General features: G+C 41.7%; 1 protein-coding gene across 2 annotated transcripts in view; it reads right to left on the bottom strand.

The window, feature by feature from the left end:
- LOC119374703 (guanine nucleotide-binding protein G(s) subunit alpha) overlaps nt 1–20,579 on the bottom strand; it is a 132,200-nt gene that overhangs the window by 4,163 nt on the left and 107,458 nt on the right. The window contains exons 10-11 of one of the 2 annotated variants that reach the window (XM_037644887.2): nt 19,616–19,654; nt 5,409–5,476 (exon numbers count right to left, since the gene is read on the bottom strand). In XM_037644887.2, the coding sequence (XP_037500815.1) occupies nt 5,409–5,476; nt 19,616–19,654 (107 nt within the window). The remainder of the gene's footprint in view (nt 1–5,408; nt 5,477–19,615; nt 19,655–20,579) is intronic. The other variant, XM_037644892.2, reaches the window with a different exon arrangement.

The raw sequence follows: 20,579 nt of genomic DNA, 5'->3' as shown, positions 1-20,579 counted from the left end.
TATGCTCTTATGCCAAGCAAAGCATGGCGTAAGAGCATACATTCATTCTACCTAAAGCTTAATGCAGAAGCACATCCAGTATTTACAGCCTTTCCTGCATGCTCAGCAGCAGAACATTATAGCTACTAAGCCAACATGGTTGTGAAGATGTTTGTTATTCTTTCATCTGGAAGACAAATGCAAAGGCACACCACTTTTCTTATATCAGTTTGTCAAAATAATAGGACTGACGTAGACACTGCATGATAAAACAAACAATGAACAAAATATGGTATGTTTACCCTTCATGTTAAGTGCATGAAATCCTAGTAAGTACAGCTGCAACTAGTGAGGAACATGGTAATGAGAAATAATTTGGTTTTGGTGACAAGCCTTAAACCATGAGGGGAGGGGGGGGATGGAAGGGACATGCCAACTCTGTGCTTCAAGACCTCCTGAACAAAGGTAAACAATGCATGATCTTTATTACCTGCAAGCTCTCTTCACTTGAGCACACGCAACACACACACACGCACACCCACCACTACACCATGCCAAGTGGCAAAATGCCAAGATCAAACATACATCTTACAAACTACATTTGAAGTCAATAAACAGAAAGCTTAGTGAAACATGCCAATTCTTTTTTATTCAAGATGCTGCCCTTGTCTAGTACAAAACTAGAGTTCTCTTGTAGTACAGCTCTTCAAATTTGAAGAACTGCAAAGCAGTCTTTGAAGTTTTAAGCCATCACGCGTGTTGTTGCTACGAGTCCCGAGGAAAGAATCCCCTTCCTCCAGGTGCACCAGCACGTTCTGGAGTTCACAGGGCATCACCTACCTACGATTTAACTGTTTGGTTACCACGCCTATTCATACCGATCACTAGTGCTTGATGCTTTGAATCGCCGATTTTGGCATGCCTAGCAAATCCTAGTGGTTAGTCCAGGCACTGCACCTTCAGAATCAGTTGGAATTTTCCTGCCGTGGCGGCGTAGTGATTTTTGACAGACCTTGTGAACCAACGTGCGTTGTTGGGAAAGTGGGCATGGCTGATGCACTTGAGAGAATTGCGTGCTGCTTGTGGTTATGCTTCATTAACATCAAAGTTTTGTTATCAAACAAACCCTTTCCAGTGAAACACCCAATTACGGTGTCAGCTTCGCAACCTGAAAGTGATGAGCGGTAATGTTTGCCCGAAATTTATGCCAGCTATTCACTAGAGAGCTGCTGTTTGGAGGCAGGGACGTCACCACTGCGGCCGAGCTACGAGCTGGCGCAGCTAGTATTATAACGTCATAGTGGCCATTGCGCTTTTGTCATGCTTGCACCAGTAGGCTGCTATTCGGCAGCTGCTCATGAGTCTGTGCCCGCGGCAAACGTGCAGAAAGTGGGGAAGCCTCAAGGAAGTTGTTGCCACCAGACGACGATAATGACGACAATGACGATGATGGTGCAGCACACGCAGCCGGCAAAAGAACGCCAGTAGACAATGCAGGCAGCGCGAAAGTGCGTCAAGAGTTCTGTGTTCCATTTCACATACTAGATGGTGTTAGTTACACCCGGCGGTTTGTCGTTCTCGGAGCTCTCCCAAACCGAAACCGAGACTGGCCGATAATAAAAAAACTGTAATAAATTATCTGTCATGCGCTACAGCAAGAAATGTGCAGTGTTATGACTAATAGGCCCCCAGCAACATATTGCAGCAAAAAAAAAAGACAACGCAAAATTTTTGTGTCAGTACCCCTTTGAGTTCATTGATCCTTCCCATACTCTTAGCTCTCAAAAACTAGATCTTTTAACATTTCAAGCTAGAATTGACATGTTCAAACACAGTTTTTTTCCCCCTTGGCAATTGAACATTGGAATTCTCTAGCAGGAAGTGTTCATGAATTGACATTTGGTTACTTTTTGTCTGCAATTCTTGTGTGATGCATGATACCCACTCCTCCGATAGCCCCTACACTCGGCGACAACTTATCTTGACAGCGGAGTGAAGGCTACGGAGGCGGGGCTTCCCCACATACGTGTTTATCTGCAAGTAGTATGGCAGCTTGCGGCTGATTTCGGTTTTGCTCACTCGTATCGCTAACGCGTTTAGAAAATTATATACATGACAAATGTGAATGGGAGAGACATTTCGATTGCTCAGTGTACATTTTAGTGTCATATTACTAGTATATTTTTCTTGGAGAACTTAAATAGTGTGTTTGCGGTCGTACATCGAACCACTACGTCATGGACGCCATGTTTACTTTGGAAAACAGGAGTGCTCAAAAGGCGGTGCTGTGTAAGAAATGTAAAGAAAAGGAAGGCATTCTTGTAAAGTGAACAATCACTGTATTTTACCTACAACCTCCCACAACTGTTTGAGTCTCATAATAAATAAAGCAGCATTTATTTCAGCAAGGCAAATGAGAAAATACCAGTAAACTTAAGTACTATTTTTTGGCACGGTAGCAAGCATGCGCTTCAGTTCTGTAGCTTCCACAGTGCTGTGAAGAAAAGTTGGCGCCGAGTATAGAGGGCTGCAGTGTGTAAAAATAAATAAACACTAAAATAATTTTCAACAGCAGCCACCGGTAAGCTGAATCATATGGTTCGCAATGTTTCATCCCTGTCATGCTCTGTCACGACCCTGTAACGCTCACTCACGAAAACATTAAAAAGCCATTAAATTACAATTATTTTTATATTACTGAAGTTGCAAACATTGCTTCCTTCTGACATACCACTAGCTTTACCACTGCAGGTATGAATTTCCGGGACTTAATGTAAGCAGAATGAAAATTTCTTATCTTTCTGACAAATTCCCTAAAAATTCAAAGTTTATGCTGATGAAAGACACTCTTCGCATACATAACAACTGCCATTGATGAACAGCACACTTGTGAGCCTCAAGCTGTCAGTCACCTCAGGCAACTAGAATGAAAAAAACCACAAATAGGGCTCCTGTCCCACTCCGATCAACTACTGGGCAATTTCAAGAGACAAAAAACGAGTAGGAACCCTTCTTTCTCAGAATATACACTGAAGAGAGTGAGAAATAGGCAAGAATTAGCTACACCAGTCTTCAAAATTGAACTGAATGTAAATATTGGAGAAACATGACCTTCAAAATTAAATTGTACATTTTCAGATTTCCTAAGTGAAATCAAATATGATGCTCGCAAAGAGTCCAAATGATGTAAAAAAAAAAAAAAAAGAGGGCCTATATAGTGTTACATGTACTACACCGTTCACTATATGATGCCTGAATAGGGCACAAGGACGAAGTCACTTACACACAAAATGGGCGTTGAAATGTCAACGACATGTTACCAGAAAAATGTGTCCACAGTTTGTCAGAGAGAAGTGTGATACTTTGGCCCCACACATTGTTTTTAAGGGACACAAAGATGCTGAAATTGGTCAAATGTTTGCAACAAATTCATATGTAAACTATATACATAAAAGAAAGGCATTCCGGTAATATTACTCGAGATTACTAAGTGGTAGCCATGTGCATCCATTAACCCTATGCGGTATGAAACCTTTACCCCTTCGCTACGGCTACGGCCCGAAACTATTTTGCCAGTTTCTGGCGCTGCAAAGAAAAACACAAACTGTGCAAGAAAAACTCACAGAATATTTATTTTTCCTGTTACATTCTATACCTTACTCCTTTAACGATATTGGAGCAGCACGTGGAACCACTCTGAGCATTCTCCTGGGTGCAGGCCTGGGTTATTAATGCAAGTTTAGCAGAGAAACACTGTCTTCCTCCTGTCTACTTTTCGATGACTGGAAACAGCACAGTTCTTGCTGGTTCGGCCTGGGATCTTGTAAATGAAATGGTTCTTCCCATGTAGTCTCTCTTCGCACCCGATATGTGCAGACGGGCCCCGCTTATTGGCATGAGCCCTCACTTCACCCACCAGCTGTTGGATGAGGTTACGGCAGTACTGCAGGTGTCACTACTCTTTTTCAACTTGATTCAGCGGCTGTGTTTGCATCAAAATGAAACTATTGACAAGCAAAACTTCAAAAAGCCAGCAAAAATGCGTTCGCCAGCATTTGATCGACTTGTGGAGAAATGTGCAGCTCGCACAGTATAGCGATTCACACGAACAACTGCACCACTGTCGTGGTCTACGTCCCTTGCTTCTGTTGAATGAGTGTCATTACAGTCTGATGGAGGCATGCATTGCCAACTCAAAAGGATGTCTATAAATAGCTCGTCGTTTGCACAGAAGAGCATGTATGCGGTTGTGGCTAACTTTTCTAAGGCGTCTCATTGTGGAGAGAAGGGTTGGTGGTTCAATTCTGTGGTCATGCGCCTCCAACAGATTTTTTTTTCTCCCGCCATCTCTCTCTCTCTTTCTCACACACGCGCACACACACATGCACATGCACACGTGCACAAACACACGCACACCTACGTGCGTGTGGAACCCCACGGTGATGGCAAAATTGCACCTGGACTGTCCATATAATTGCTACTGGAATAAAATATTTGTACTACGTGCTTCTGAAATGGCAGCATAGTGATAACTGTCTGACAATGCTATAACGAGCAATCATATTTCCTGAGAAGAGCACAGCTGGGATGCAACATGACACTAGCATTCACAATGCCTTCTGTCCCACTGTAACTATCCACAGCTGTACGCTAAGCTGTTGGCTTTCTGAATGTGAAAAGCACAGATGTAAACACATATGTCAATATTTTCATGAGACACCATATAAAGAACAAAAAGCGTGTAGGTCTGTACCAAGCATGAACCATGCTCTCAGTTGTTCTGCCAGCTTTACACCCTTTCGCAAAAAGCTTAATGGGCACTTCCACTTTTGCAACGACAGTAGCGAGCTGGTGCTGAAATTACTCATATGAGCTGTAGGATGCAGCTTCATGTGGTTCCTGCTCACAGCAGCCCCAGTCAAAAATGCACAGGTCTATACCAACGTGACAAAGTCTACAGGAGACGCTTCATGCAATCTACAGTCATGTAGAGAGGTCTTGAGACTTTTGACACAAATGGCAGCCATCATGACAAAAAAAAAAAAAAAGTCTTTCAATGATTACTTGAAAATGTGAAGTGGCACAACTGAAATAGACTGGAAACTAACATAAGTCATCCAATGCCTCTACAAATATTCACATCAAACTTGAGCCACCTTGGAGAAATGGTGATTAAGCTTAGGTCATCATACATAGTGAAAGCAGTAGCCTGAACTGAATATTCCCTCCCAAGAGAATGTAAGTGTGCTTTATACACAGTGTAGCAGTGCAACGATCATAAAATGCAACCTCTGTTTGCTGAAACATGTATGCACATCCTTTCGTGGCCAAAGCAAGTGGCTTTCATTGGAAAATATGTAAGTGGCAGTATTTACACACCATGAAATGTGCACAAGCACTGGAGTGAAAAATATAACAGGGAGACTTACCAAAAATTCATCTCTGATGAAGTACTTTGCTCGAATGACTTCAGGGTCTTCTCCTGTTTCAATAACAGCTGTAAAAAAAAAGAGAAGAGTATTCTTGGCCATCATGAAGATCTTTATGGTTGCCAGCTTTACAATAATAAATCGGTTCTATGCTTAAAGGCTAAAACACAAAGCTAGTATCAACCAATATCGATGCTGTATATTGGTTAGTTACAGTACCCACAGATCACAATTAGACATAAAATGCAACGGAGGGCCAACAATAGTAAGACCAATGAATTTATTTACAATGCTCATTACAAAGTCATCACTTTCATAAGTCTGAGGTCACACATACTTTTTGAAAGTGATTGCAGCTTAATTGAACATGGGGCACAAGAGCACCTAGTCATCTGTCTGCTGCTTGGCAAACCATAAGCAGTGACTGAAAACTGAACGGGCATTCCTTGCCTGCCTACTTTAATTGCTCAAACGTCCATTGGGACAGCAACTTAAAATATGAATACATGGTCATTTCCATGTGTCAGACCTTTTTTCAGCGACAATGTTAGTAGGGCATGTTAGTGCTAACACCTCAAATCCTTTATAGTACAGAATTTTCAAGACTATAGGCAATATACAGCTTCTGGGCTAAGATGCAGACAACCATTCAAAACTTTTAGCTAAGCCACAGCAAACACTATGCCTAGAGGTTTATAAGTTTACCACTGTAGTTTGCAGACTGTACCACTGTTCTTATGCCCCGACTACAGTAGACTCTAGATAATTCAAACTCTGATAATTCATACTTTTGGTTAATTCAAACAAACTAATTTTTCGTTAGCCCACTATGTTTTCAATGTATTTCAAAGCCGCTTAATTCGAAATGCCTCATTGCACAAATTAGGTTCATTCAAATTTTTTGCTTGTACATGCCGGGAAATATCTGCTGCCTTTGTTGCTTCTAGCTAACATTCGCATTTTTGTGTTACGAACAGTCGCAAATCAAGCCGATTGCCTGCTTACAAAGCGGCCGAACTAGCCAAACCACGCGCACCAAGAAATTGCATGCTGACTGAGGAAGAAGAAAAAAAATGAAATGGCCTGGCCTTGGTCTATTGTGCGCTGAACGCTTCTTAAAATTGCTTTCGCCGCAGTACAATAGTGACATGCGGGAAAGCGTTCTAAGAATTCGAAGGGGCTAGCAACTGTCGCGGGACACAACACATTTTGTCACTTAGTTACACACCTGTGCACACATTGTATAATAACGAGTACCAGTATTACCGCTGACATCTAAAAATTTAACTGGCAATCATGCAGAGTTGTCGATGATGTTGCTGTGGCACTGAGAAACAAACATCACAACGCCAGCCAGTATGTTGCCCTGGGTCATATTTATGAGAACTGATAATTCAAACAAAATCCTGAGGTCCCCTCAAGTTTGAATTATTGAGAGTCTACTGTATGTGCCAAGTTGAAGTTTATGCATGAATGCATGCAATACCGCGGGCTGGTTACTCCAAGGAGAAAAGCCAGAAAACTTCTATATCATTTTTATTTTTCTATTTCACAACAACTGCTGACCTAGTACAATAGCTACGGAGTCTCAATACCTTAGAAGTGAATCAATTATCTTTTAATGTGATGAGGTCAAAATGTGCACCAAGCACAGCATGGACGCAGATGTAAAAACTGTTGAAGTCACTGATTAGCTCACGCAACAGCCCCACGGTTTATGACCAATGATGCATGCAACACTAGATGTATAGTCGCGCTCTATATGACTTGCAACACGGGAGCGCGTGGCCTTACGAGTTTCAAGAGTTCGCATTCCTTCCACTAGCCCTTATTTCTACAACTAAACGCTGTTCTCTCACTGGGGGATGCCTCCAAATAACAAAATAATATTAGGTTACGAAAATGGAGCAAGTTGAAGCTGTGTGCAATCATTAAACTCGAGAGGCCACGCGCTCCCGTGTTGCAAGTCATATTGAGCGCGACTGTACAGTCAAAAGCAATGTCTCCTCGGCACACTATGGGACAAGTGAGGAGAGAGCTAGTTGTCCTACATTTCCAAGATAAGCACACACTATAAAATATGCAATACCAACTAGCCCACCTATCCATCCTATTGCCATGAATAGGCTTCATTGCACTTGACACACATTTGCTTCATATTGTAATTATGGGGTTTCTAGCTGCTTCACAGGCAAAAAAAAAAAGAGGAACTTTTCATGTTAATGACTTTTAAATTTTATTTTGCTGCCGCCTGTATATACTCATATATAAGGTGTATACAATAAATCACTAATGAGTGCACCAAGGGACACCGGATCAGTTTTGGCAATTGTATATAAACCAATTGAGTTGTGTAGTGCAAGTTCTTTTTATCATTAGTAGACCAGGAAATTATTAATAAAACATGAAATAATTTATGCTATGTTTTATTTGGTTTTACTATCTCTTGACTTCACAGGTTGTAATTAGTAAGTGCATTAGAAGTTTTTTTTACAGCTCAGTGCAGTAATGTGTGCATGTGTGAGGGGAACGGGGGGGGGGGGGGGGTTACATTATACAACACTGTCTTTGCCAGTCAGCTTCAAGACAAAATCAAATGGCACACTATTGCTTTGCATCCTCTATTAAAAGTAAGGTACGATCAATCTAAGGCCTTCAGCCTTTTATAAAACACTTTGTGAAAAATGACCTAAGGCGTATCAGATCGCTTAGGAGTAACTCATGGGACAAGTGGGCCGAAGTGGGAAAAGCCATCAGCTTCCTTAATACTAGATCTCATGCTTACATTATAAAAACCTGATGGCAGAAAAATGGTACATATTTCTAGCACAAGAAAGCAAATGTTCGCATTTTACTGTAACAGCAGTTACAAGATTGAAATCAAGTTTGTAGGGTTTATTTGCTTGTCAATCCATTCTTTCGGTTACATTACTAGCCATCATCATTGTTCTCATCACTCTGCACACTATTATCACCACTGGAATTAAAGCTGAAGCCTTTGAAGCTGCATGCAGCTTGGAGCTGGACAAGCTAAGCAGTTCACTCTTGCACAGCTTTAGAGTTCGGTAATTTCTGCAAGGTGCAGAACCTTTCCCAGACCCAGAGAGTATCTGTTTTGTAGGCCCCAGCAATTAGCAGTGGATGAGGATGCAGTGTGCATTGCAATGAACTGGTCGTGATAAGATTGCTGTGTTCACTAGAAAGGCCTCCTGCTGCTGCAGAAAGTGAGCTCAGTGTCGGAGGAATTACCGAAATCAGCAGATTTCTTTGACTGCAAACGTAGTATTCTTGGGCTTCATTTAGCAAACAACTCTAACGCTATTCAGGTACAAACTTATGATGATGATGATGATGGTGGTGGTGGTGGTGGTGGTATCCATAAATGTCAAGGCTGACACATTTTGGTGTGGTTCTGACTGTTGTAAAATTAAAGCAAAAATAATGTTCTTTATAGCAGTGTGCCACTTCACCGATTTTTCTTATGAAAGCCAAGGAATGTGTGATCATATTGTTTTCATTATGTGTGACCATGTCCTATAGGACGTGCACAACTAAACATAAGTAACAGTGAAGACATTCAGAGGTTTCTTCTAGCATGCAGTCTCTCCTGCATAAAAGTTCGTTGGGTAGTGTAAAAGCTGCTTAAACTACAGATATGGGATCCACTCTACAAATTGTGCATGGTTGCAAGGAATGTCCCCAGTACTAGCAAATTATTACCCAGCAGTGGATAACCCCCCCTGTCCCTCATCCATGGGCGTCAGCAGGAGGGCGCAAAACACTTGCCCCCCACCCAAGCTACACCTCCGCTTCCCCCTAAACCTGGCCGTGGTGCAACATGGTTTTGAACCCCCCAAGACAAAATCCTGCCGAAACCCATGCCCTCATCCTCTCTTTTTTTTTTCTCTTCTCCTAGCCAGCAGATGAGCACATGCAGTGAAAGTGGCACCATCAACCACCACGCTAAATAAAGTGCAAATGAACATTACCCTTAACTGTACTTTTTATTAGCCTACGCATTCTAGTCAGCTGTCCATCCCAGGAGTGTCAGAACTACAGAACTGCATCACAAATGACACATACAAGACTGTAAAGTGGCACTACACTGTAAATCGATCCATGTTGAAATGCTACAACAAAGAACGAATCTTAAAGAGAATTTGTCGCTGGGATAGTTGTTTCATAATCGTAAACTGCAGACTGCAAATTAAGTATGGGACAGAGAAGTACACACACAGCAACTGACACTGTGCAGCACAGCCCGAACTGATGGTATGGCAGACTTGGTCATGAGGTTCCAGGCATGGATCCACATTAATGTATTTAGCTGGGCTAGTAGATACTGACTGAACTCTTCCACATTACTAGCGGTTGTCCTGCGTCTTTATCTGTAGTCCTTGTGCGCGTTCGCTAGTAATATGGAATCATGAATCCATGTTTTTTGGAGGGGGGGGGGTTGGGCTTAGATTGAAATGTCTATTGATGATCACTAGAGACCGAATTTCAGGCAAATGCCCATTTTGTTCCTTGCGCTCCTATTACCCCACTTTGATATATGAGCATGTTTAATATGTTTAATAAATGCACAATTGTAATAAGAAGCAAAAGTAAACTCGTGCAGGAGATAATTCAGTTGGAAAAGATAGGTAATTTAGGAAATAAATGTGTCGCCAAGCCATCGATTGCTCTATCTTTCAAAGACTTGTGTTACCTGCGAAGTCATTGATGGTGTCGTATTTTATGCCTGCTTCGCCGGCGTCATGTAAGGTCACGTGTGCCCTTATATATTCTGTTCCCCCGGCTTCAATAAAGTGTTGAAAGTTAACGCCTGTGTGTCACACGTGTTCTTTGTCCTCGTCTGTTTGTGCACTTAGAGTTTATTGCTCCATTCTGGTCTTTTAGCGGTCTGACTATCTGCTCCTCCTCTGCCCTTCCCAGCCATGCCAAAAAGAAAGAGACCCAGGAGTGTGTTGCTTCGACAGTGAGCACTTGACTCACCATGCTGCAGAATAAAAGGAGAGACCGCGTTCTACAAACCATGCAGAAAGAAGAACAATTGCACAGCTATGTTCAACTGTTGGTGCCTTTGTTCCGTCATAAACAATAACATTTCTTTCTTCCCTGTTGTAGATAAAGGATGCACAAGTCTTGGTTTTGAAGTTATTTGCATTTATGTAAAAATTTATTGCACCTATATTTACGACATTGGAGGCCTAAAATGTTGTGTTGCCTGGCTATTTTTGGCACCTAAAATGCACTTTTTAATGCCTAAATATCTGGCCTCTAATGATCACTGCCTTGATGCTTAGCATCAAAAACTGTATTATAATAAATTTATTTAAGAGCAAACAACAAGCATTGGCATTCAATGAAGCCACTTCTGTGTTGGCCCCCATGCAACTGATTTCCTAAGGAACACAGATACAGCAGTAATGATGCTACAAGTTTAGGCCAAATACAAAAGCAAAAACAATCTTGAAAAGTACATAGGTTGGCCGCGTATGCTCCTACAGCTAGCAAAAAACTAGTACATAGCACAGTAACAGTAACAGCAGGACTTCATAGTTTCTCAATGCGGGTGCTCCATACAAAAATGTTAAAGGGGTACTGACACCTTTTTTCGAAGGCGAGTTTACTGTGCCATACAAATCTCCTTTATGCAGAGACGGCTCTGAGCAAGTGTGAAGCTCAGAAATTGCTGATAAGGTATTTTAATTTGATATTAAAGTCAATTTTTCCATGGCGCACCTACTGACATCGACACTAGCTTGACGTCAGGCTACAGTACAAATTCTGGTGACTTCACGCCGCAGTCTGGCTAGTTGTGATGACGTTAGGTACAAAAACTTCCAAGACGGCCGCTTGTGTGTCATCAAAACTTCCAAAATGGCCGCTTGTGCGTCACCAACGGAGCCACGGTGCCGAGCGGCCATGGAAACGTCACTGTATATTGTGCGAGCACGTGACGAGAAGCTCATACGGTGTTGTGACGTCAGGGTACAGTAGGAACCGAAACTAGCTTTTAAAAACATACTGTAATTACTTTTTCAGGGCGAACTCGCGCTTAGCACTACCTTTTCTAGGCTCTTGAGGGCTTGAACTTTCATTTGACGCAAGAAAACAACAACTGAAAATATTCGTGTCAGTACCCCTTTCAGGGGAAAAGAGGGGAGTGGGTCAGGACATCTGGCCATCCCCCTGCATCTGGGTATGTGTGCAGGGCATACAAAGCTCAATGAAAAGGAAGAAAATAAGCACATTTGCAGCCTAGACCACTATGCAACTTTAAGAAGGTATCATCATCCGCATGACCCCACCCACAGTAGGGCAAAGGCCTCTCCCATGTTTTTCACGTATTATGCCTGCTGCAGCCACATAATCCCCTCAAACTTCTTAATCTTATCTGCCCACCTATCTTCCTGCTCTCCCTGCCGTGCTAGCCTTCACTTGGAATCCAATCTATTACTCTTAATGACCAGCGGTTATCTTGGCTTCTCATTACACGCATGGCCCATGCCCATATCTTCTTGATTTCAGCAAGGATGTCATTAACTTGCATTGATGCCTAACCCACTCTGATCTCCTCTTGTCCCTCAACGTTGCACCTATCATTTTATGCTCCATGGCTTACCGCGTTCTCCTCAATTTAAGTTTTTCCCTTTTCCTAAGCCTCCAGGTTTCTGCCCAGTAAGTAAGTACTGGTAAACTACCATTCATGCCCTGCAATACCTGCCAAAAGCACTCCACCCCAAGGGGTGGAGTGGATATATTAAAGAGCCCCTCTCCAGGCCCCACAGAAAATTTTAGTTATGCACTGAAAGTTATGTGCCCACTAGAGAGCATTCTACCAAAAAAAAAAAAAAAATTTCAAATTGGTTCATCACAAGCAGAAATAAAAAATATCTTGAAGCAGTGTGCAACCATGATGTGAGGAGGTGAGCTTCGCAGCCTTGCCACTTGCCCTGTCTAGCCTTCACAAGCCAAACTCCTTCCCTGTGTTCTCCCGTACATGAGCCGTACATGCACAGGCATCAGCACGTCCAGCACACGTGATGATGTATGGGCGAGGCAAACCCTCTAACTTTCTCTGGAGATTATGCAGCACTAGAGTGCCCCGATGTCCTCCTTGCCTGCCAAACGGAGTGGCAGGCGAGGAGGACATCGAGGCCCTCTGGTGCACAGCGCAGCATCTTTACCACACAGCACCCTCAGTTTCATACGTGATCCATCTTGGAGTGCAGTGTCCATGAGGAGAAGAGCAGACGACGTTCAGTTTCGAATTTGAACTCTTTCTACACCACCTAGCGATGTCAAACACGATTGTAAGCACACAAAGTAAGTATTGCATTTGTCAGCATAAAGTGGCCAGACCTGCTGAGGGGCCCTTTAAGGGACACCAAAAAGAAACAAAACATCAGTTCACACTGATAAAGTATTCTTGAAGGACTCGATTTTTGTAGATGACACATAACACTATGACTATTAGAAGACCATATGAAAGTCAAAATGATGTCACAAATTTGCAAGTATTTTTTCTGCATGTTGAATGCGGAGGTTTAGTAACGGTTCTTGAAGCTTTTAAGTTCCCTGTATGGCCAGTTTAAAAACATGATGTAGTCTATCTTTACCACAATAACATTATGTACACCTATGCAAATGCCGGCAAGATATGTGATGCCACGGTGAAGTGGTGCAGGAACTTCTATATAGCAGTGCATCCCATCTTCCATTCCTATACTTTTTTGTGCCTAACTGTACGTAATCTACAGTGTCGTAGAGAATGCCAGCCTTTCCTTCTTTCTATACGACAGGTGGTCAGGCTAGCCCAACACATATGAAGATCACAAGTGGACACTGACTACCTGACTAAACAGCTTGTTTTAGGACACAAGCAGACCCAAGAAGAGCTGTGTGCAGTTCGCAAGGTCTAGTTAAGTCACATGGGCTCTTATATTTTCTCAGAGCAAACAAGCAGTGGCCAAAGGAGCAGCCACTGCATGGCCTGGAATCCACTCCAAACACAGGTGTGGCAGCCGACATATTTTAAACAACAGCTATACCCTTTCCTCTGGTTCAAGTTTTTGCCGGATAGTAAGAGAAGAACAGACCCCCGTACTACACACTCCAACCCAAACAACGTGTGAATAGGGTTTCATATCTCGAAATGACCATGTTTCGTGGTCATAAGGCACAGTGAAACACTTATACACCATTTCAGGCAATGTACAGGAACTTAATATTGTCTTGCACTGTTATCTGTACACTATATTCAATATTTTGCATCAAATTTTAATGTACATGGTTTCAAGCATTTTTATTTTTTACAGTTCCACGTTTCAAGCACAGCATGCAAGAACATTCCAAAGATATGAAAATGTCAACACAAGGTGTATCAAAGAATGAAGTTCATCTCAGTTGAGTGATTATTCCATGATCTTAGGATTTGGCTAAACATGACGGTACATTTCAAAGAAAATAAATGTGTGTGCACTTTGCCTAACTTATAGAAATCCATGACTAATGCTAAATGATTATGCAATAGTTCGTTGTGCTTGAGCAGCCAATACAGATCTAACACTACCCTACACAGGGTGTTTTTTTTTTTTAACACTACAGATTTTTTAATAAAAATCCTATGACAGTGAGGCTCCTGTTGTTTTCGCATGTGAACTCCACGTCGAGGCAGAAATACTTTGCCGCAGTTACAAAGACACTGTTGTGACTCATTAAAAGACTTGTTAATTAACTTTTTAATTATTGACTTGCGGGCAGGTGTTTATATTACAAAGTTGTAGTGCCTGCCAATTTATGGATACCAATTTTTTTACAAATCGCATAAGTTGCACGTAATTTCAGATATTCCTAATCAAATTTCATGGGCAATATCAAAACTGATCACGCAAGGTGTGCGCGAAGCGCGACCGTTCAGCTACGTCAGACCGCAACTACCAGTCAGATGTGACGAAATTTGAATGATGGGGAGCCATGGCCATATGTTTTCATAAAAAGCTGCAAGTCATCTCGCTTGTGCCCGCGCATTGCCTCAATTTTGCGCGTAGTCTTTGGTGCTTATCTGTTTCTTTCGAACTGTGCACAAGAAAACCGCAATATGAACCTTTTCTTTGTCTGGGAAGCATAAAACTCGGGGGCGGCTACTGAGGCGCTTGTTCTTGCGGACAGGTGAAATAGTTTTTCGCGCCTCTTTATAGTTAAAGAAAAAAAACAGATAGGCCCCACCCATTGCATGCAAACATTAAGCTGTCTATTAGTGTATTTCAGAATGCTTGCAGATTTTTCCGACCAGATTATGTTTTGGCGCGCCTTCATTCAAATTTCATCCCTTCACCGTCACGTATCATTCCGGTGTTCCACCACGCTTTGTGCACCGGTTGCAATCAGTTTCGATTTCGCCCTTAAAATTCCATGATATCTCGAACTACGTGCAACTTTTGTGATTTCTAAAAAATAGGAATGCCATAAATTGGCACGCACTAAACTTTGCAATATAGACACCTGGCCTCACATCAATAAATATAAAGTTAATTAACGAGTTTTTGTTAATTAGTCACATCAATGTCATTTTAGCTGCGGGAAAGTATTTCCGCCTCCACATAGAGTTCATTTGGAAAACGACAGGAGCCTGCCTGTCAAAAAATTTTTATAAAAAATCCATATTGTCTAAAATAAACACCCTGTATAGACTGCCCTTGACATCAACGAATAGACCTTTTTCAAGCCCACGAGCGCCACCAACAGGTGCACAAGCGCTCATGGGAAAAGTGTGTACGCCGCAGCAGTCGCCGCACCCAGCGCGTGGGCCTCACGCTTTAGCTCAGCGCTTACGCCATGCCAGCCCTTGTCAGATCAAGTGAACGCGACGAGGTGTAACATATTACTGTGTAAATCAGTCGTGAACTACTTCTGTGTTTAACTACGACGGCCTCTAAGATTTCCATCTGTCTAGTGTTCCCTCGTGCCACTGTCGGACCACCTGAGCGGTTCCAAAGCGTCATTATTATTTTTTCTTTGCCGCCAGCATGCCCTACGGCATAAATTAAACAAAGATACAACTTGATTTCGTAGACAAATTCCGCGAGTGGTCATTACAATTCGTGAATTGTGGATCCATTCGAAATCAACGCCCACCGACACTGTTGAAAGCACAAGGTCAGGCTCTAATATTTAAAGATTGCGCGAGACAGAATACACTCAACAAAGTAAGATACAGTGATTAGACAGCGTGCGCGTTGCTCGTACCACAGGTAGAAAAGATACGCTTTTATCACCATTCACTGACACTTACGGCAAATGTTATATTTTACAAACGGCGGTTGTGTTTTCGTGTGTTGCCTCACATGTGACCACACTGTGGATATGTTTATTCGTGCTCGGGACCAATACAAAATTACCATTTTAAGGCCATAATGACTAAGTGCAGTCGGCAAGCGCAAGAGTGTTTATAAATGCTGAAGCGAAAAACTGTCTCTGGCAATACGATGCGTCTCGATGACATCAGTACATTACAAGTAATCGTTCAATAAACATGAATTCGGTTAGATGGCCGAAATCTACATCTTTAACCTACATCTACATCTTTTAGATGTAGGTCATCCTCGCGTTGCAGTGGCCACTGTCGCTGAACGCTTAAAGAAGTCGGTTTTGTTAAGTCCGAGCATGGTTGTAGAAATTCGATAGGAAAAAACGTGTCATATAAGTATGTCTTACATTCATTGCATATCTCACAGGCTAGGTAAGATTTGTGCCGCTGTGCAGAGAAAGAATGAGCCAGTAATAGAAAGGACGCGGACCGACATTTGTTTCGTAAAACACACCAACAAATTCACTGATTGCCGTACAGGTGTGGTGTATAAGGTTCCTTGTAGCTGCGGCCGCTTCCACGTATGACAGACTGGCCGCTGTGTTAGAGATTATTAAAACATAAGAGATCGCTAACTGGAGGCTCACCTCCTAATCTTTCTTTACATTGCTGAGAATGTAAGTGCACGTCGAAGCTGGATGCATGCGCAGTTTTGTACTGGAATAGGAATGAAGAAACGCGTTCAATGGTTGAGGCATGGCATATCGATAGCAGTGATAGCACATGCGTGAATTAATTGTCGATTAACTTGCATAAGAAGAAATCGAATGCCTTAACAATTATCTGTCATGTAGACCCCCCCGCGTGCCAGATTGATAGGTTCGCCTATTGCATGGGCGCGAGAAGATAAGTTTTAGTTTTTTTTTTCGCCGTTGTGCGCCATTGCAGTTGTTAGTCGGCGTCTGTAGTGTCTTGACTTCTTCCTTGTGTCCGTGTTTGCACGCCCTGTCTTTTAGAATGAATTCGGTGTTCCAGCTCATATTTAATACACCTCGTTGATATCGGCACGCGATAATACGCATGCTGCTTAACTGCTACATCCAATGCATATCCGCTTGGTGTTAATCCTTAATCCGATGCACGCTGCACTGTGTTAATCCTTTCGGATTTCATGCGTAGAGATACATGCAGATGCGTCCGGATGTGTGCAGTATTTACGGCGTAAGAATAGTCAAGAAGCGGCGACATGTTCTTTTCATTTCGTGGTCCCACCAAAGTCACGGCGCCAACGAGCAGCAGGCGAGCGAACAGCCGGCTCGCTCGGCGTACACACTTTTCCCACAGTGCTCCGCGCACCCGCGGGGCGCTCTAGGATTGCTTGATAAAGGTCTATTGAAACAGCATAAGACCACTGTTACACCTGCGCCGAAAGGTAGTCTAATATGAATAACTTTACGTATATCACATCATCAGTTGAATAACAATGTCTTTATTCACATTACCATTCTTCCAACAGCCATTATATTGCAAAGTAAGCAAAGAAATCTTGCATCAGCAACAGTTGTTACTAGGCAGCTCAAACACTAAAATAAATAAAGTATCATATGACTATTCATTTTTCTTCCAATATGTATATGCATCAGAATTAGCTTGATAAGAATTTGCAACATCTATTAGTTTCTCAGATAAAACACCCAATTATTTTTAGCTATTTAGTAACTATTTTTTTTCTCCATATTTGCCATCAATATCAACATGCAAAAATGGGGCCATGCTAAAAGAATATTTGCTTTGTGCCTGCAGTACACTAACCAGGTATGGAGAGTATACTGAGCCAGGAAGCCAGCTGCAAATCCACTGAATGAATTCAGTGACATCTTGTGTATTTTATCGAAATGAACTAACCATAGAGTGTTTGATAGGTTTGCTATCACGGTATTAGTAAGATGAACACTGGCTTTCATATATCAATATAAGAAATTTACAAACATTATGTCGTCTAGTAAGGCTGATGCAACAAGAATACTACAGCAGTAAACATGGTGCAAGCTGAACAAGCAAAAAAAAAAAAAGTGCAATAAATAGAGCTTGAGGGGTGGAGTCCAAGTCCCTTGTTACCAAACAGCACATGCCTATTTTACACAGCATTGTAAATTTGTGCTTTTTGTGCAAAAAAAAAAGATGTCAGAGAATGGCATATTTCAAACCTACTGCAATCACTGTTCACCAGGCAACAGCCCCAAATCATGCACAGCAGAGCTACGCTGTGCATGTTTCCATGCCTGTTGCCAAGTGCCTAGCCATATTACTGCAGCAGTGATGCTGCCACATGTAGGGTTCACCTTGCGGCGGATAGCTTGTACCATGGCTCTCTGAGATATGGAGTGTATTCAGGAGTTTACACTGACTGGTTTCGTGTACAGTCTGCAAAAAAAAAAGGAAAGCTCCTGCTATGTCTATTTAGTGTGACAACTTTCTAAGCATATAGCTTTATAGTGATAATAGATAAAATAAGCTTTTTTTTTATACTTTGAGAATATCTAATGAAATCAACTACAATAAGATATTGCAGAAATTATATTGCAAATAGGGGCTTAGTTTAAACAATTTCAAATTCATTAATTAGCCAGGCTTGATATGGAATGGGTGACTGCATAGTTCAGCTGCTTAAGAACCTTGAATATGACCAGTTCGGTAGGATGTCTGTCTCCTTCGGTGCTTTCAGAACAAATGCAGCATGCACAATCTGGGTTTTCTATATTTTGGATTCCTAATGAAGGTTGTGTATGACCTGCTAGTTTGATGTGCTTGAACATAGTGGCAAAATACAGCAATACCTCCCTCCCATGTGTACACCAAGGTGCCTACAACTAACAGAATTTTAAATACTCTACAAACTCAGCATGCAGAAGCACAACAAAAGACATTTCATGACATATGTAGGAAAACAGCCACTGAAATTAATCCATGCACAAAATAATACAGGCCCTTTTCTAGTAACAAAAAATGCAGTGCCTCGTAATAGCTTCTCCTGATGTCTGTGATGTTTGTTTCTAAGAGGCACAGTAAAAGAACAAACGAACACCATTTGACATCCAATACAACTAAAAAAGTTGGGTACAAGAGGCAATGCATCATTGATCTTAAGAGCAATTCACTTGCCACCAGCTTCCACAAGCAGACGGCAATTCACTTGCCACCAATGAAACATTAAATATAAAATACAGTAGACTCGATAAATGGAGATCTCTTAAGCGGAACTGCTGCTTAAATGAAACAACTGCTTCTAATACGTTTGGTTTTGTACTCGGAACTCCCGTTGAAGGGAACACATTTTCCTAGTCCCTTCAGGTTCTGTTTAACGAAAGTCTACTGTATCTTGAAAGCCTTGTTTATGCTTGGGATGAGCAAAGGGAAAAGGTGGTAGAGCTGCAAAACTATATTCCTTTGTAAATTATTACTACTGAGCAATAAAAGATAGCATGCAGTGATGAAAGCAAATTCACTATGCGTATGCACCTCATGTACCAAAGAGCTTACAAACTGTGACAGCAGACGAAAAACTCTGGCGACTTTCTGCTATAGAACACAAAGTTGATGTTTTTGAATACATCACCGAATTTTTTTCCTTCATCTTTATATAGATTATATTGAGACATTGTGTTCAATTAAACCAAAATTAACTGCAAACATGCTCACAGAACTGGTACCAATCGTCTGGTGAATATAAATATTTATAGTTAAAATATAAAGATTAAAGTTGGTAGTATTTGTAATGCCACCCCCTCGCCCCCTCTCACTACCATTTTAAAGTCAGGCACGACCTTAGAGCTGGCACAGGAAATCATGAAGAGCATTGCAAATATGAAAAGGCTTCAATTATGCTCACTGTGTGGTGTTCCAGGTTGAAATGGATTTAACCGTGGTTCTTGGTGATGCAAGCCAAAGAGAAAAAGCAGGGAAGAATGGGAAGAGAGAGAGAAAGAGAAAAGCAAGGTCTAAGACAAGCAGACAACTAAAACAAAAGCTTTGGCTTAAGCGTCTTAGTTTACTGCAACTAGGTAACCACTCACCAAGGTTACAGCCAGAACACACAGCTCTAAGCAGAAGGCTAAAGGCATGAATACAAATTTATCTTTTCATTTCTTTTCAAGAGGTGCACCAAATGCAACTACAACAGCATCTTATGTCCAATCACATAGGGACATCCGATTTCAATATAAAACTTACTGCAAATTTCAGAAAACTGGCCTTGATTATAGATAAAAAAACTGGCCTTGATTATAGATAAACTGGCTGTTTCTTTTCCCTTACCCTATGATTCCCATGCAATAAATGAGCAATAAATTCCAATTCTCTGCAGTCAATGTTGCACCTCACTCCATACTCACTGGTCTTTTTACATAAGTGTATGTAACGAGATACAAACTTTTCTGCCAAATGTAACAAAAGAAGCAATACATTTTATGAAAAGGGCTTAAAGGGGCCTTGAAAAACCTTTTTAAGTAATTACAGAATTACCATACTAATTAAACTAAATTGTGTCACAAATCTCCTGCCACAAATATTTCTTTAACCCTTTAGTGCAAGCAAAGTTACAGATAGCTATAACATGCTCCAAGCAGTTTTCTTGCTCTTTTTTTGTCCCCATGAGCACTCTGGGTGCTGCGGGCCCACCTAAAAGTTTTGTTGCCGCACATCAAGGTTGGGCGCCTTCGCTCTCTTTTTTTTTTTTCTTCGGGGTAGAGAGAAGTGTTGTGTTTGTAATGCATTTGCAGCTACTTTCATCTCAGGCGGCACTCGCTACAAATGCTCAAGAAGCTCAAGCTGGCCGAGCCACTTCATGCTGCTGC

The sequence above is a fragment of the Rhipicephalus sanguineus genome, chromosome 1 (genome assembly GCF_013339695.2).
Source record: "Rhipicephalus sanguineus isolate Rsan-2018 chromosome 1, BIME_Rsan_1.4, whole genome shotgun sequence".
Classification (NCBI taxonomy): Eukaryota; Metazoa; Arthropoda; class Arachnida; order Ixodida; family Ixodidae; genus Rhipicephalus; species Rhipicephalus sanguineus.
Note: the sequence above shows the minus strand (reverse complement) of the source record. Positions and strands in the feature narration are given on the sequence as shown.